General features: G+C 40.2%; 1 protein-coding gene across 8 annotated transcripts in view; it reads left to right on the top strand.

Moving 5' to 3' along the window:
• APC (APC regulator of Wnt signaling pathway) overlaps positions 1 to 17,427 on the top strand; it is a 143,625-nt gene that overhangs the window by 106,462 nt on the left and 19,736 nt on the right. For 5 of the 8 annotated variants that reach the window (XM_055436921.2, XM_055436922.2, XM_055436920.2 and 2 more), the window contains 4 exons: positions 11,359 to 11,457; positions 13,641 to 14,019; positions 15,709 to 15,804; positions 17,111 to 17,164. In XM_055436921.2, the coding sequence (XP_055292896.2) occupies positions 11,359 to 11,457; positions 13,641 to 14,019; positions 15,709 to 15,804; positions 17,111 to 17,164 (628 nt within the window). The remainder of the gene's footprint in view (positions 1 to 11,358; positions 11,458 to 13,640; positions 14,020 to 15,708; positions 15,805 to 17,110; positions 17,165 to 17,427) is intronic. The other 3 variants (XM_055436926.2, XM_055436925.2, XM_055436927.2) reach the window with 3 other exon arrangements.

Consider the following 17,427-nt stretch of genomic DNA (forward strand, 5'->3'; position numbering starts at 1 on the left):
GTCGCGGCACGTGAGATCTCCCCGCGTCATGTGGGATCTTCCGTTGCGCCGGGCAGGCCCAGTAGTTGTGGCCCTCGGGCTTAGTTGCCTTGCAGCATGTGGGATCTTAGTTCCCAGACCAGGGGTCAAACTCACATCCCCTGCATTAGAAGGCAGATTCTTAAATCACTGAACCACCAGGGAAGTCCCCCAAATGAAAACTATTAAAATATTAAAAGGTAGGAAAATGAGGATAGAATTTTTATAATCATGAAGTGAGTAGGAAACTATAAAAGAACGATAGGTTTCATCTAAAAAATGTAAGACTTTAGTGTGCCATAAAATCATAACAAACTTAGAAGACAAAAACCACGATCACATTAATGACGCTGCAGCGACTTCCAGATCCTAATGTAGATAAGTGGTGTGTCTGAGACTGATTTAGTTATACCAGAATCCCTTTACCTGTCTTAATAGGATTGACACACATGACAGACTCTTGGGGTTTGTTCATTTCTTTTATTATTTGCTCCAGAGACAAAAACAATTGACACTAACAAAAATGAAAATAATCTCTTTGATTATCCTGAGAAATCAGGATCACAGTAATATGATCCATCAAAGCTTCTACCCTAGTGCCCTTATATCTACCACTTTGTGGAAGGAAGTTCATCGTACCTCACCTGGTTTCCTGCCCACAACCACTCTGCCAGAATGATCTTTCACGAGTAAATCACCCTCTTGGTAAAATCCTCTGTTGATGTCCCTTGGTCCTTAGAAAAAGACCAGCCTTTATCACGACCTGTATAATCTGGCTCCTCCGTAAGCTTGTCAGCTCTCTCTCACCCTTTGCTCTCAGCACTTCTGCCACACTGGCCCTTCAGGACCTCCCCTTGACTGGACTTCCTCTGCTGCAGCCTGCACAGCGTCTGCACCTGTTCCCTGTTGTGTGTTCTCATTCCACTTCTCTCAGTTAACATCAGTTTGTGTGTGTCTGAACTTATGCATGATTTCTCTCAAGAGGCTTGAACTGTTCACATCCCGTTATTACAGGCTGTCCTAGCTTGTTCTCTCTTTGAAGACCACATTTGCAGTTTTATATTTATTTATGTGGTTATTTCTGTTCTTCCTACTAGATTGTAAGCTCCAGAAAGACAAAGATTCTTTCCAGTTTTATCCATTTTTATATCCCCACAGTCCCTGATAAATAGGAGATAACAGCAATGAATATATGTAGGTTGGAAGGGATAACTAACATCCCTTCTAGAAATAGGGATTTTCGATCTGTGATTAATCTCCCTTGAAAGTTAAATGAAAAGAGAAAGCTAGAAATAAATTATATGAGCTAGATCCCTACTTGCTTAGTATATAACTGTGTGTAATTCATTTTATGAATCGATTCTCAGCTTTTCCATTTAATGTTTAGAACCAGATCTCTAGTGATACAACCAGTAAGTAGTGATGAAGTTCAAACAAGAGTGGGAAAGGGATGAAATGGGAGGAGAACCTTTTCCACTGCTGATAATATGTTTTCAGCCTGTTACTATGGAAAATCTCAAATCTAGACAGAGGCAAACAGAGTAATACAGTAATCTGCAGGCACCCTACAGTCCATGGGCTACAGTCCATGGGGTCGCTACTAGTCGGACAAGACTGAGCGACTTCACTTTCACTTTTCACCTTCACACATTGGAGAAGGAAATGGCAACCCACTCCAGTGTTCTTGCCTGGAGAATCCCAAGGATGGCGGAGCCTGGTGGGCTGCCGTCCATGGGGTCGCACAGAGTTGGACACGACTGAAGTGACTTAGCAGTAGCAGCAGCAGGCACCCTATATACTCTGTCCTCTGGTTTTATTTTTGGTAAAGATGCCAGACGTCATCATTTTTTGCTTAAATATTTCACTGTGTATTTCCAGAATATAACACTTTTTTAACTGAAATATAGCTGAATCATAATATTGTTAGTTTCAGGTATATAGCAAAGCGATTCAGTTATATTGTATTTTTCCAATTCTTTTCCATTTTAGGTTATTACAAGATATTGAATATAATTCCCTAGGGCTTCCCAGGTGGTGCTAGTGGTAAAGAACTTGCCTGCCTGCCAGTGCAGGAGACGTAAGAGATGCAGGTTTGGTCCCTGGGTTGGGACGATCCCCTAGAGGAGGGCGTGGCACCCACTTCAGTGTTGTTGCCTAGAGAATCCCATGGACAGAGGAGCCTGGCAGGCTATGGTCCACAGGGTCTCAAAGAGTTGGACGTGACTGAAGTGACTTAGCATGCGCACATGCACGTACTATAAAGTAAATCCTTGTTGTTTATTTTGTGTATATCAAAGTGTATATATCTGTTAATCCCATACTCCTCATTTATCCCACCTCCCATTTCCCCTTTGATAACCATAAGTTTGTTTTCTGTGTCTAAGAATACTTCCTTTTAAATTGAAATACAATTGATTTACATTATTGTGTTAGTTTTAGCTCTACAGCAAAGTGATTCAGTAATATATACATATTTTTTGGATTATTTGTATCTGTTAATCCCGTACCATTAATTTGTCCTTCCCTGTCCCCTCTGGTAGCCATAAGTTTGTTTTCTGTGTCTGTGAGTCTATTTCTGTTTTGTATATAGATACATTTGTATTATTTTTTAGATTCTACATATAAGTGATATCATATAATATCTGTCTTTATCTGACTTCCCTCACTTAGTATGACATTCTCTAGCTCCATCCATGTTGCTGCGAGTGTCAATATTTCATTCTTTTTTGTGACTTCTTAAACCATTATATCTTCTTAAACCTTCATCTGTTGATGGGTACTTGGGTTCATTCCATGTCTTGGTTATTGTAAATACGTTGATGTGAACATTGGGGTGCATTTATCTTTTCAGATTAGAGTTTTCATCTTTTTTGGATTATGCCCAGGAGTGAGACTGCTGGATCATGTGGTAACTCTTATTTTTAGTTTTTTAAGAAACCTCCATACTGTTTTTCACTGTGGCTTATATCCCCACTAACAGTGTAGGAGGGTTTCCTTTTTTCCACATTCTCTCCAGACTTTTTGCTTTGATGGTGGCCATTTTTAGTTTGAATTTCTCAGTAATCAGTGATGTTGAGCGTCTTTTCATGATTTGTTGGCTGTCTGTCTTTTTTGAAGGAATGTCTGTTTAGGTCTTCTGTCCACCCTTTGATTTTGTTGTTTTTATTTATTTATTTATACTGAGTTGTATGAGCTGTTTGTACATTTTGGATATTGACTGTCAGTCACATCACTTGTAAATATTTTCTCCCAGTCTGTAGGCTGTGTTTCTGTTTTGTTGATAGTTTTCTTTACTGTAAAAAATCTTTTAAGTTTGACTAGGTCCCATTTGTTTATTTTTGCTTTTATTTGTTTTCCCTTGGGAGACTGATCTAAGAAAATATTGCTATAATTTGAGACTATGAGACTATTTGCCTATGTTTTCTTCCAGAAGTTTTATGGTATCATGTCTTAGAGGTTTCTTGGGTGTGGCTTGTTTGTTTATGGTGTGAGGGTGTGTTCTAACTTCATTGGTTTACATATAGCTGTCCAGCTTTCCTGGTGTCACTTGCTGAAAAGACCTTCTTTTCTCCATTGTGTATTCTTACCTCCTTTGTCAAGGGTTAATTGAGTGTAGATATGTGGGTTTAGTTCTGGGCTCTCTATTCTGTTCTTTTGGTCTGTGTGTCTGTCTGTCTGTCATGTTTTTGTACAAATACCATGCTGTTTTGATTACTGTAGCTTAGTAGTATTGTCTGAAGTCCCAAAGCAGTATGTAGATTTAATGCAATTCCTGTCAAAACGCCTATGACATTTTCACAGAACTAGAACAAATGATACTAAAATTTATATGGAACCACAAAAGGCCCAGAATTGCTAAAGCAATCCTGTGGACAGAGGGCACCTACAGAATACATAACTGTTGTGCCATTATTATGCTCCCAAAGAAACTAACAGTGATTCCTCAGCAGCATCAGGTAACTAGTCAGTATTCAAATTTGTCATTGTTTCATAAATGTCATAATTTTTAAATTTACTTGACACAAGGGCCAGATAAATTTCATGCACAGAGATTGGTTAATGTGTCTTTGAATTTTCTTTTAGTCTATAGATTTCTTCTTTCTCTCTTAGATTTCTGCTATATATTTGTTGAATAACCAAAGTTATTTGTCTTCTCAAGTTTTCCATAGTCTGAATTCTGCTAGGAACATCTGCATGGTGAGGTTTGACCTCTCTCTCTGTCTTCTGTATTCCCTGTAAATTGGTATTTGGGTCTAGAGATGTGATCAGATTTGGTCTCAGGCCCTCATTCTGTGGCCGAGTAGCATGGTGGTCTTCCACCAGGAAGCATATAACGTCTGGTGGGCTCTCTTTTTGTGATATTAACAGCATTTATACTTAATGTCTAGCTTCATTAATTCACTAAGGGTTATAGAATTAGCTGTAGTACTTTAATAAAGAAACTTCTCCTTATCTACTGTTGGACCACTTCCATGTACCATCTGTATGAAAAAAGGCAAGGTGAGGAGGGTGCTTGCTGCTTTTCCTTCTTCCCCCTCTTACACAGCTTCGCAGTGAGTTGGAGACTGTTGCTACCTCTATGGTGAACTTTTTAGAGTCACTTTGTTTTGTTTTCTCAGAAAAATACTACTTTTGAGTCACTTCCTAAAGTGAGCATGATAGAAGAGGGTTTTGTCCCTAGCAGGTGTAGTTGAAACTGACCGTGTCCCAGCTGTGCTGATTGAGCTGCCAGGCATAGTCCTTCTTGGGCCCCTCGGCACACATTTGAGTGCCCGTGATGGCAGTGGGTCTTGAAGGGTGGATAGAGGAGGACCGGAAAATAGAGAGGTGCTTGATTCTAATGTGTGCTGAAAAGGAGGTGCAGGTCAGAAGCAACAGTTTGAACCAGACACGTAATAACAGGCTGGTTCAAGATCTGGAAAGGAGTACATCAAGGCTGTATATTGTCACCCTGCTTATTTAACTTACGTGCAGAGTACATCATGCAAAATCCCAGGCTAGAAGACTCACAAGCTGGAATCAAGATTGTTGGAAGGAATATCAGCAACCTCAGATATGCAGATGATACCACTCTAATGGCAGAAAGTGAAGAAGACTAAAGAACCGCTTGATGAGGGTGAAAGAGGAGAGTGCAAAAGCTGGCTTAAAATTCAACATTCAAAAAATGAAGATCGTGACATCCTGTCTTGTCATTTCATGGCAAATAGACAGGGGGAAAGTAGAACAGTGGCAGATGTTATTTTCTTGGGCTCCAAAATCACTGCGGATGGTGACTGCAGCCATGAAATTAAAAGAGGCTTGCTCCTTGAAAGAAAAGCTATGACCAACCTAGACAGCATATTAAAAAGCAGAGACGTAACTTTGCCAACAAAGGTTCATGTAGTCAAAGCTGTGGTTTTTCTAGTAGTCATATACAGATGTGAGAGTTGGACCATAAAGAAGGCTGAGCACTGAAGAATTGATGCTTTTGAACTGTGGTGTTGGAGAAGACTCTTGAGAGTTCCGTGGACTACAGGGAGATCAAACCAGTCTATCATAAATGAAATCAACCCTGAATATTCATTGTAAGAACTGATCCAGACGCTCCAATACTTTGGCCACCTGATGCAAAGAGGCGAGTCATTGAAAAAGACCCTGATGCTGGGAACGATTGAGGGCAAGAGGAGAAGGGGGCGAAGGAGGATGAGATGGCTGGATGGCATCACCGACTCAAAGGACAGGAGTTTGAGTGAACTCCGGGAGACAGTGAAGGACAGGGAAGCGTGGCGTGCTGCAGTCCACGGGTCACAAAGAGTAAGACATGACTTAGCGACCGAACAACGATAACCATTTCCTACAGGTTACTGCTTCTCTGGTCCCTCTGAAGGATGTTGGTGCAGACTTAATCATAATAAAAAGGCCCAGGAAAGATTCTCAAGACTCGAGTTCTGGCTTTCAGGTAGTATGGGTATGGGAATGTTCTCTTGGAATCTCCTTATAATAAATCCATCTGGGTTTCTAGCTAGAGAGATTGGGAGAGCAGAGTGGAGAGTGTCCCAAAATCAAGAACCTGTATAGAAAGATACTAAGTCTGAAGCTTAAAGATGATTTGATGTCTACACTGAAATGAATGTCAGAACATGTTTCATCATAGACATGGGTTTTTCCTTTTTTCATAGTGTAACCTCTTGTTTCTCTTCTGTTTCAAACAATATGTTAGTTATCTATTGCTGCCTGACAAATTTAGCAGCTTAAATCGGCAACCATTTATTGTCTCTGTAGGTCAGGATTCCTGGTGCAGCTTAGCTGGGTGCCTCTGGTTCAGGGTCTCTCATAGGCTGCGGTCACCATGTTGGCTGGGGCCGCAGTCATTTCAAGATTTGATGAGGGGAGGATCTGCTTCTAAACTCACCGTATGACTTAGCAGGCCTCAGGTCTCCAGGCTGCCAGCCAGCGGTATCATTTCTTGCCACCAAGGCCTCTACAAAGAGCAGTTCATAGTGTAATATCTGGCATCCCTCAAAGAAGAACAAGAGAGGGTGTCCAGGATGGAAGCCACAGTCTTTGTAAACTTATTTTGAAAGTGACTTCTCATCATATCTACAGCAGACTGTTCACTAAAAACCTTTCACTAAATCTAGCCCACACTTAAACACAGGGGTAATTCATAAGGTTGTGAATTCTAGAAGACGAGGATCCTTAAGGGTTGTGTTACATCCTCACTACCAGAAACAGTCAAAGTATTTAGATATCCTACTGACTCTGTGGACATGAGTTTGAGAGAACTCCGAGAGTTGGTGAGGGACAGGGAAGCCTGGTGTGCTGTGATTCATGGGGTCGCGGAGAGTCGGACACGACTGAGCGACTGAACTGAATTGAACTGAACTGAAAGACAGTTCAGCTTACTTCAGGATAAGGAGTCATTAATTCCCTCCTGTAGATCAAAAGCAGCCTTTTGCCAAAATTTCCTTAAAAGCCTCCTACCTGCTCTCTCTATCTTGAGTCTTGGTCCCTCAACTCCATCTTCTTTAATGCAATCAGAAGAACCTCTTAATCTCCAAGTCAGTCAGTCAGTTTCTCTCTCTCTCTCTGTGTCTTTCTCTCTCTCTCTCTCTCTCTCACACACACACACACACAGTCAGTCAGTTTCTCTCTCTCTCTCTGTGTCTTTCTCTGTCTCTCTCTCTCACACACACACACACAGTCAGTCAGTTGCTCTCTCTCTCTCTCTGTGTCTTTCTCTCTCTCTCTCTCTCTCTCACACACACACACACACACACACACACAGTCAGTCAGTTGCTCTCTCTCTCTCTCTGTGTCTTTCTCTCTCTCTCTCTCTCTCTCACACACACACACACACACACACACACAGTCAGTCAGTTGCTCTCTCTCTCTCTCTGTGTCTTTCTCTCTCTCTCTCTCTCTCTCACACACACACACACACACACACACAGTCAGTCAGTTGCTCTCTCTCTCTCTCTCTCTGTGTCTTTCTCTCTCTCTCTCTCTCTCACACACACACACACACACACACAGTCAGTCAGTTGCTCTCTCTCTCTCTCTGTGTCTTTCTCTCTCTCTCTCTCTCTCTCTCACACACACACACACACACACAGTCAGTCAGTTTCTCTCTCTCTCTCTGTGTCTTTCTCTCTCTCTCTCTCTCACACACACACACACACACACAGTCAGTCAGTTGCTCTCTCTCTCTCTGTGTCTTTCTCTCTCTCTCTCTCTCACACACACACACACACAGTCAGTCAGTTTCTCTCTCTCTGTCTCTTTCTCTCTCTCTCTCTCACACACACACACACATAATCTTTCTGACCTGTGCTTATGGCCTCTGCCTCATCTGAGCCGCCATGTGGCTAACCTTCCTCTTTTTTAACTAAACACCTCTTTGTCATTCAAAATTAGACAGCCCTTTACTCTGTAATCCCTAACTGAGTGCACGCCATTCCTGTGTGTACACCTGGGCTCTGTCACAGCACTGTATTTACACGTTGAGCAGCCTGTCTAGACTCCGCATGCAGTGAGGGTGTGCATGTCTTACTCACTTATGTTCCTAGAGACTAGCATTGCACCAAGAAAGGACAGAAATGGTTTGGACGTAACAAAAGCAGAAGATACTAAGAATAGGTGGCAAAAATACACAGAAGAACTATACAAAAAAGATCTTCATGACCCAGATAACCACAGTGGTGTGATCACTCACCTAGAGCCAGACATCCTGGAATGAGAAGTCAAGTGGGCCTTAGGAAGCATCACTACGAACAAAACTAGTGGAGGTGATAGAATTCCAGTTGAGCTATTTCAGATCCTAAAAGATGCTGCTGCTGTGCAAGTGTTGCATTCAGTATGCCAGCAAATTTGGAATTCTCAGCGGTGGCCACAGGACTGAAAAAGGTCGGTCTTCATTCCAATCCCAAAGAAAGGCAATGCCAAAGAATTTTCAAACTACCGTACAATTGCACACTTCTCACACACTAGAAAAGTAATGCTCAAAATTCTCCAAGCCAGGCTTCAACTGGACGTGAACTGTGAATTTCCAGATGTTCAAGCTGGATTTAGAAAAGGCAGAGGAACCAGAGATCAAATTGCCAACATCTGTTGGATCATCGAAAAAGCAAAAGAGTTCCAGAAAAACATCTACTTCTGCTTTATTCACTACGCCAAAGCCTTGACTGTGTGGATCACGACAAACTGTGGAAAATACTGAAAGATATGGGAATCCCAGACCACCTGACCTGCCTCTGGAGAAACCTGCATGCAAGTCAAGAAGCAATAGTTAGAACTGGACATGGAACGACAGACTGGTTCAAAATCAGGAAAGGACTACATCAAGGTTGTATATTGTCACCCTGCTTATTTAACTTATATGCAGAGTACATCATGAGAAATGCCAGGCTGGATGAAGCACAAGCTGGAATCAAAATTGCCGGGAAAAGTATCAATAACCTCAGATATGCAGATGACACCACCCTTATGGCAGAGAGCGAAGAAGGACTAAAGAGCCTGTTGATGAAAGTGAAAGAGGAGAGTGAAAAAGTTGGCTTAAAACTCAACATTCAGAAAACTAAGATCACGGCATCCGGTCCCATCACTTCATGGGAAATAGATGGGGAAACAATGGAAACAGTGAGAGACTTTATTTTGGGAGACTCCAAAATCATTGCAGATGGTGACTGCAGCCATGAAATTAAAAGACACTTGCTCCTTGGAAGAAAAGTTATGACCAACCTAGACAGCATATTAAAAATAGACACTGCTTTGCCAGCAAAGGTCCGTCTAGTCAAAGCTATGGTTTTTCCAGTAGTCATGCATGGATGTGTGTGTTAGTCACTCAGTCGTGCCCGACTCTTTGTGACCCCATGGACTGTAGCCCACCAGGTTCCTCTGTCCATGAGATTTTCCTGGCAAGGATACTGGAGTGGGTTGCCATTTCCTTCTCCAGGGATCGAATCCTGGTCTCCTGTATTGCAGGCAGACTCTTTACCGAGTGAGGTACAAGGGAAGCATGTATGGATGTGAGAATTGGACTATAAAGAAAGCTGAGCACTGAAGAATTGATGCTTTAGAACTGTGGTGTTGGAAAAGACTTGAGAGTCCCTTGGACTGCAAGGAGATCCAACCAGTCCATCCTAAAGGAAATCAGTCCTGAATATTCATTGGAAGGACTGATGCTGAAGCTGAAACTCCAGTACTTTGGCCACTGATGCAAACAGCTGACTCACTGGAAAAGACCTTGGTGCTGGGAAAGATTGAAGGTGGGAGGAGAAGGCAATAACAGAGGATGCGATGGTTGGATGGTGTCACTGACTCATTGAACATGACTTTGAGCAAGCTCCGGCAGTTGGTGATGGACAGGGAGGCCTGGCCTGCTACAGTCCATGGGGTCGCAAAGAGTCAGACGTGCCTGAGCAACTGAACTGAACTGAACTGAAGAAAGGAGCAGGAGCTCAGTAAATGTTTGTTGTTTGCATGCATGTGAACTGAAATACCATTATAGAAGCACACGGTAGCTGGTGACAGGGGAAGGAGATGTCTTTCTGTTCTGCCCTGAGGGTGCTACCCTTCTGCTTCTAATTGAGAAATACCCCTAGAAGATTAATCAACATAAAGCATACAGACCCGCAGAAGGAGTGGAGTCTAGAAAGGGTAGCCTGTCTGGGACTCTGCGCTAGTATTCTTAATCTAACCCTAGATTTCCCAGTGTGTGTGTGTGAAGAGGTAGGTCTTCATACTTTTATCTGGGGAGACATAAACAAGACCTCTCAAGTTATGACTTCTTAAAAATAAACTTTATTGAGGAAAGAGTAACATATAGTAAAATGTACCTATTTTAAATATATAGTTAAGTGAGTTTCACATTTACAGTTTTTTCCTACAGTTATATTTATAAATGTATTTTTCTCTTAAAACTTTGTTTTAATAATAGCCATTCTGGCAGCTATGAGAATGGTATCTCGTTGCAATTTGTATTTCTGTAATAAATGGTGATGTTGAGCATCTTTTCTTGTGCCTATATGTCTTCTTTGGAGAAATGTCTATTCAGGTCTTCTGCACATTTTTTGATTGGATTTTTCATTTTTTTTATATTGAGTCTTATAAGCTATTTAAATACTTTGGATTTTAATTCCTTGTTGCTCACATCATTTGCAAATATTTTCTCCCATTCTCTAGTTCGTCTTTTTGTTTTGTCTATGGTTTCCATTGCTATGCAGCAGCTTTTAAGTTTAGTTGGGTTCAATTTGTTTATTTTTACTTTTATTTCTTTTGTCTTAGGAGACAGATCCAAAGCAATATTGCTACAACTTATGTCAAAGAGTGTTCTGCCTATATTATCTTCTAACTTGCTCCCCGTATTAGTCCCTTTAGACATCTCAGTGCAGTTATTTATTTTTTCATGTCTTTCCCCAATAGAAGTTTCAAGCAGTCTTCTCTCTGCTCTCAGCTCCTGGAGACCTTGGACTGTACCCAGTTCACAGTTAGTTTTGTGGTAATTCAGAGTATTTCATCACTCAGTGGAACTTTCTACCAACCAGTCTGTATTTAACTGAATGTGGTTTCATGCCTTTTGATTTGGGAAAGAATATTACTCTTAGAATTTCTTCAGTGTTTGGTTACTTCTACATTGTACTTTGTCTTTTGCAACAGATTTTTTTCCCTTCAGTGCTTCTCTAAATTCTACTCAAGTTTATATATAAAAATACTCATTTTGAGCAGTTATAAATGTTCACACTTTCATGGTATATTTAGCTATTTACCCTAAAGACAGTTTATTTGGAGTATCTTAACATGAAGCTAGCTATATATATCTATAATCTAAATTATACTGTCTATAATTTGCTTAATTTCTAGGGTTCAGCTACACGAATAGATCATGAAACAGCCAGTGTTTTGAGTTCTAGTAGCACACATTCTGCTCCTCGAAGGCTGACAAGTCATCTGGGAACCAAGGTAATAGATTATAAAGTCTTGTTGTTAGAACTCTGAGTACTTTATTAAAACATTCTTCATTCTTCTTTTAAATTTAGCTAAAGAATTATTTTGTTTCCATCATCACAGTCTCTTAAAGAAATGACAGCCAGTTCTCTGCAAGTATCCTAAGGTCCAGCCCAAAAGCTGGCTTGCTCCCCAAGCCCTCCCGTCCCATGACTTTGCCTGGGTGCCCTGTCTGCAGGTGTGTCCCCCTCCACTTCCCCCGCCACTGCAAGATGACCGTCAGAGTCCTCGCCAGCCTTCAGAACTCCTCTTGGGCTTTCCTTCTTTACAAACATTTTCTGATTTCCAGGGCCCTCTTGCCTACCCGTGCAGTCTGTGTCTGCCTCCTTTGAATCAGTACATCTGGAGCACAGGGACTGTTTTTTAAACAGTATTATTTTCCTTTACATCTAAATACTTCCTTGTTTTCATAGCATATTCTACATACTCTTTCTTTACTTTAGTAATATAATGGCTTTGAGGAAAAGCATTACATGACTAATGTCAATTTAAGAAACGAATTTTAGAGTAGCAGTGATATTATTAATATAAAGCTTAATCCCTTTAGTAACTCACAATAGTTGCTACTTGGGATCACTAGTATGCCAATAACTGCTAAGAGTTGTACGTTTAGTATCTCTCATCTTTTCAAAAACCCTTTGAATGTATTATTCTTGCCCCTCTTTTAAATGAGAATACTGAAGCCAAAACCATGGTAATTAGAATTCCACCCCAATCTGTCCAACATCAATGAGTAGTTTTTACTATAAAGAAAACCTTTAATATTTAAGAGTACTGTTACTTGAAAACTGGCAGCTTGAATAATTTCCTTTTGGAGTGATTTATGCATGATAATATTAAGACCTTACTACATTTTTGAATGCCAGTTACTGTCCTATACATGTGTTACTTTATTTAATCTTCACAAAGAAAGCCCTATTAGGTAAATTATTCCATTTTGCAACTGAGAAAGCTGGACCTCAGAGAATTCAGATAACTTGGTTATGTCACACAGCTCACTTGCAAATAGTGGAGTCAGAATTTGAAAGCCTTTTTTTTTTTTTTTTTTCCATTAGGAAGGCAGTCCTGTACTGCCTTCGTAATAAAACTTTCAAATCTAAGAGTAGTGTGTATACACATTTAGAGTAGAGTTTCTCAGCCTCAGCATTATTGGCTGGATAATTCCTCATTGCATTATAGGGTGTTTAGCAGCATCCCTGGTCTTCACCCACTGAATGCCCAAAGTGTTTCCTCCCAAAGTGTGATGGCCAAAAATTTCTCCAAGACATTGCCAGAAGAGTCTCAAGGTGACTAAAGTTGCCCCTGGTTTGGAACCACTAATTTATAGATATGATGCATTTATATAATAGCCTCAACTGTTATGCAGTAGCTCTTGCTTTAAAAAACTGGTTGATCACAGGACAGGATGACTGGGTGCTGTTTCCTGTTTCTAGTCTGCTTCTGAGTAAATTCTTAGAGTTTACAGTAAGGGAGTGATGATGCTTACCAGCTGCTTTAAAAACACAATTTAATAAGAATATTGACTTTGTATCCATATGATCAGGGCATTCTTTTTAGGACATACTTTTACATGTATAAGGGAGACATCATGATTTTAACAATATTATAGTCTGCTGAGGGTTAGCAATTGCTGAGAACTAGTACTTAGTAAATAGTAATTGCTAAAAGATATTTTCTCTTTATTGATTATGGTTGTAGATTTTAAAAAGTAAAATTTTTAATTATGTAAAGAATTCTAGATAAACCACATTTCTTACTCTGTGTGTGTCAGTAGGGGGGTGTGTGTGTGTGGTGGGTGGGGGAGATGTGAGAGAAAGAGAGAAGTAAGTTGATTGTCTTTCATTATAACGGATTATCACCCACTGATTCAGACAATAGCAGTTGAGGTATGCAAGAACCTACTGTCTCCTTATGACTGTATACTACCATTACTAATATTTACTTATAAACAAGATGGTGATGATGATTGTAGCATATGGATTTTGAAATAATGCTCATTACTTCATCTTGGAAAGAGATTTTCATTTTTGTTTCTGTTTTTGTTTGAGTTACAATTAATATCCCATTCATCACTTCATTGGTGTTGGCTTTTGGCTATTAAAGTCATAATTTTGTTTCTAAACTCATTTGGCCCACAGGTGGAAATGGTGTATTCATTGTTGTCAATGCTTGGTACTCATGATAAGGATGATATGTCGCGAACTTTGCTAGCTATGTCTAGCTCCCAAGACAGCTGTATATCCATGCGACAGTCTGGATGTCTTCCTCTCCTCATCCAGCTTTTACATGGCAATGACAAAGACTCTGTGTTGTTGGGAAATTCCCGGGGCAGTAAAGAGGCTCGGGCCAGGGCCAGTGCAGCACTCCACAACATCATTCACTCACAGCCTGATGACAAGAGAGGCAGGCGTGAAATCCGAGTCCTTCATCTTTTGGAACAGATACGAGCTTACTGTGAAACCTGTTGGGAGTGGCAGGAAGCCCATGAACAAGGCATGGACCAGGACAAAAATGCAAGTATGTTCCATCTGGTGCATGTGACAAACAAATGTAAAAGTTTTTGAAATGAAAAGTTTTTTAATTGGGATGATGTCTTTATTAATCAGAGTGGGAAATTCATATTAGCCACCTACACTGTTCACATGGTTTAAAGCTTAATTTCTCTATTTCCCTAGAAAAAAAATTAGCAAAGGAAAATGTATGCACTACAATACAACCAGAAAACAACAGAAAATCAAAGTAGACTTAAACAGTCATAGCATAGATGATCTAGAAAGAACTTGAGTGATTATGTTCTCCTTCTCTCGAGATTAAGCTCAGAAAACTGACTTTATGTAAGTTCCTTCAGCTGTGAGTGACCAAGCCATTCTCTCATATTCACACATCGCTTTACTCAGTGGATGCAGAGCTGTATTATATCTGTTACTTGATCCTTACAATAACCTTGTGAAGTAGGAAGGGAAGATATTATCATCTTCATTTTACAGATGAAGAGACTGAGGTTCAGAGAGGCTAAAAGACTTGCCTATGGCTTCACAGATAGTGGGTGGTGGATCCAGGATCAGAGGCCAGACCTCCTGACTCTCAGCCCAGTGTTCTTCCCACTGCACCATCTGTCTTCAGGCCTTGGGGCCCCAGTTGCTGGGGTGATCAGCCACCCAGCTCTTTGCGCAGGGAGAAGCCCTGTCCCCCAGGAACAGGGATCATGGAGTTGGGACCCTTGGGGAGATAACTTACTTCGTTCCTATAGGAAGAACCAAAAGCAGTAAGTATGTAAGGTAAGACCTCCTTTCATCTGATAAGAACCCACACATAGACATAAACACAACAAAGGACTATCGAATCAATATCTTGATTGGGGGAGCAGGAGAAAGACTGATGATAAGAACTTGATCTATAAAGATTTAGTAGATTTCTCTTAGGGTTAGGTTTTAAAGGTGAATTTATTAAAAATTTTTCAACAATATGAATATAGCAAAAACATCCTTTCTGTTTGTCCTAGGGCTAGGGAGAATTAGTAAGTTGCTTTACTGGGAACACATTAACATTATGGGAATTGTTTTCTTTGACTGCCCACAACCATGTAATGACTTGTATTGTGTGCTCTTAATACCTGTTCTCAGAAAAGTTAAATAGAATAAATATTATTACTTCTGAAAAATAAACTTGGTTTTTAAATTTTTATTTCAAGTAACAGTTTTGAAACTTTATGCATAATATTAAATGTGCAAGTACATTTTCTTAGACACTTTTCCTTTAAATTTTTATCTAGTATCTGGTATCTATATAATAACCTTTCTCTACTAGAGTTGCACTAGGTTTCTCTATACATTTCTATACAGCCATGTGCCTTTCAGTTGAAAATAGAGATTATAAATAAATAGTTTTATACCAAAATGTTTTTATTATTTCAAATAACCAATATAATTTTTAAGTTATTAATTGAATTATAGCATAAACCCACATGGGAGTTAGTCCAACAGACTTGGTCAAAGGCTGGTGAGAGGTAAACAGTTCTATGGAACCAAGAAAAGTCCTTTACCTGTATTTTCCTGTGTGTAGTATTTATTCATCTCTTCAGCAAATACTTGTTGATTCACTAAGCTACCATGCATGAGAAGTATATCAGCAAACTTGAGTATTTTTCAGGTATACACTACTTTGAGAAAACAAAGCATTATGGTTTATGTCAATTTTATTTTTCAGTGCCAGCTCCTGTTGAACATCAGATCTGTCCTGCTGTGTGTGTTCTAATGAAACTTTCATTTGATGAAGAGCATAGACATGCAATGAATGAACTTGGTAAGATAAAAATGTTTCTTAATGCCATAGAAGAATCCTGAAGATTTTTCATCATTGTTGAATTAGGATATAAGGCCACTTACTTCTATTACCATCTGCTTCCTCCTTGTAGCAAGTGACTCTGGTTTCCAGAGAAGACAATGTCCTAAGTGACAGAAACTGCTACCCTTTTATAACCTAACTTGGGTTTTTAAAATCTTAGCCAGAGATGGGCAAAAATAAATAAATGGGCCACTCTTGCCAATATTGTCAAGGTAGACCCTGGGTGACAGTTGCTGGGAGGGTAATTTGAATCATTTTGAGATGTGATGATATGGAGCTTTGTAATTATTCTTGAACTCAGTCACTTCTGATGGACACAGGAAAGAATTATTATTAAGATTCTCATTTATCTTCATGGTTATTTGTACTTTCCTGGATTTTTATGATAAGCAGCATGGTTGGTATCTCTGAAACTCATTAATAATGGAAAAGCATTATTCTCTAATTTATGTTAGAAAACAGTCCATTTAATTTTGGAAGGATTACTCTTAGTATGTTTTCTCACATACTCTGAACCTTATAAAACCTGCCTCTGTGGCCCCATTTTTCATGTGGTGGTTTCTCTTTGATTTCTAGGTTCATTTTGCACATGTGGTATTTATAAGTTGCGTCATGCTGAGCCATCTCATGTGACCCTGGATCGCTCTAATCGTGCCACAAGCAAGAAGCATGCACTGAGTCTCCATCTTAGTGCAGCTGTGCCCTTGCTTTTTGTGCTGTTTACGTGACCTTTCATTCCAGCCCCCACTTTGTATCCCTGCCACCCTTACCATTTTCATTCATCATTTATCTTAAAAGTGACAAAGTTGTGAGTCTCTTAAAACACAGAGAACCTGAGTGGCTGAAAATGAGTGCTGTCTCCTTCAGATCGTCATTTTGGGAGGCTGTGTATACTTGGTCTCCGCCTGCCCCCCAGCTATACTTTTCTCCCCACAGGCCCTAGCCCTCTTGATTCTCTTTTCTTATTCCCCAGGTTCCTGTGAAATTGAGTATGCACTTGTGAGTTCTCCCCTCCTCAGTACAATCCAGCATTGGTGAAATTTCAAGTTTGGGTGGTTTTTTTTTGTTTGTTTGTTTTTAACACTCGTAATAATGGGGAAAATAATGAACAAACAGGAAAACTAATCCAGTTTTAAGCTCCCACAAATGTTTTTTCTAAATGTCCCTGTGTTCCACTGAACTGTAGACTAGGACTGACCCACATTAATCATCTGAATTTCCAAGTAAAATCTAGACTCAGTATTTGTTCCTCTTCCTTCTTCAGGTAGGAAGGCTACCCGGGGCATTTCATCCCAGGAGCTAGGGCAGGGGCTTTCAGGTGAGGAGCAGGATGGGGCCTCTGGGGGTGTGGCTGTGGGGATGTAGCCACAGGGGATTACCTTCTCACTCCTAGCCTCTGACTTTGCGTTGGAGCCAAAGAAGGAACAAGGTGTGTCGACTGTGGACAGATACAGTCAGGTAGCACAAGGGATCTGACAGTGAGGGACAGGAGGCGATGAAGAAAAATTCCTAAGCCCATTCAACTAGGACTGCCTTTTGTAGATGCAAGAAAATTCTACAACTGTTAGGGTCATTTAAGTT

The sequence above is a fragment of the Moschus berezovskii genome, chromosome 9 (genome assembly GCF_049115385.1).
Source record: "Moschus berezovskii isolate FMDL1 chromosome 9, NW_MosBer_1.0, whole genome shotgun sequence".
Classification (NCBI taxonomy): Eukaryota; Metazoa; Chordata; class Mammalia; order Artiodactyla; family Moschidae; genus Moschus; species Moschus berezovskii.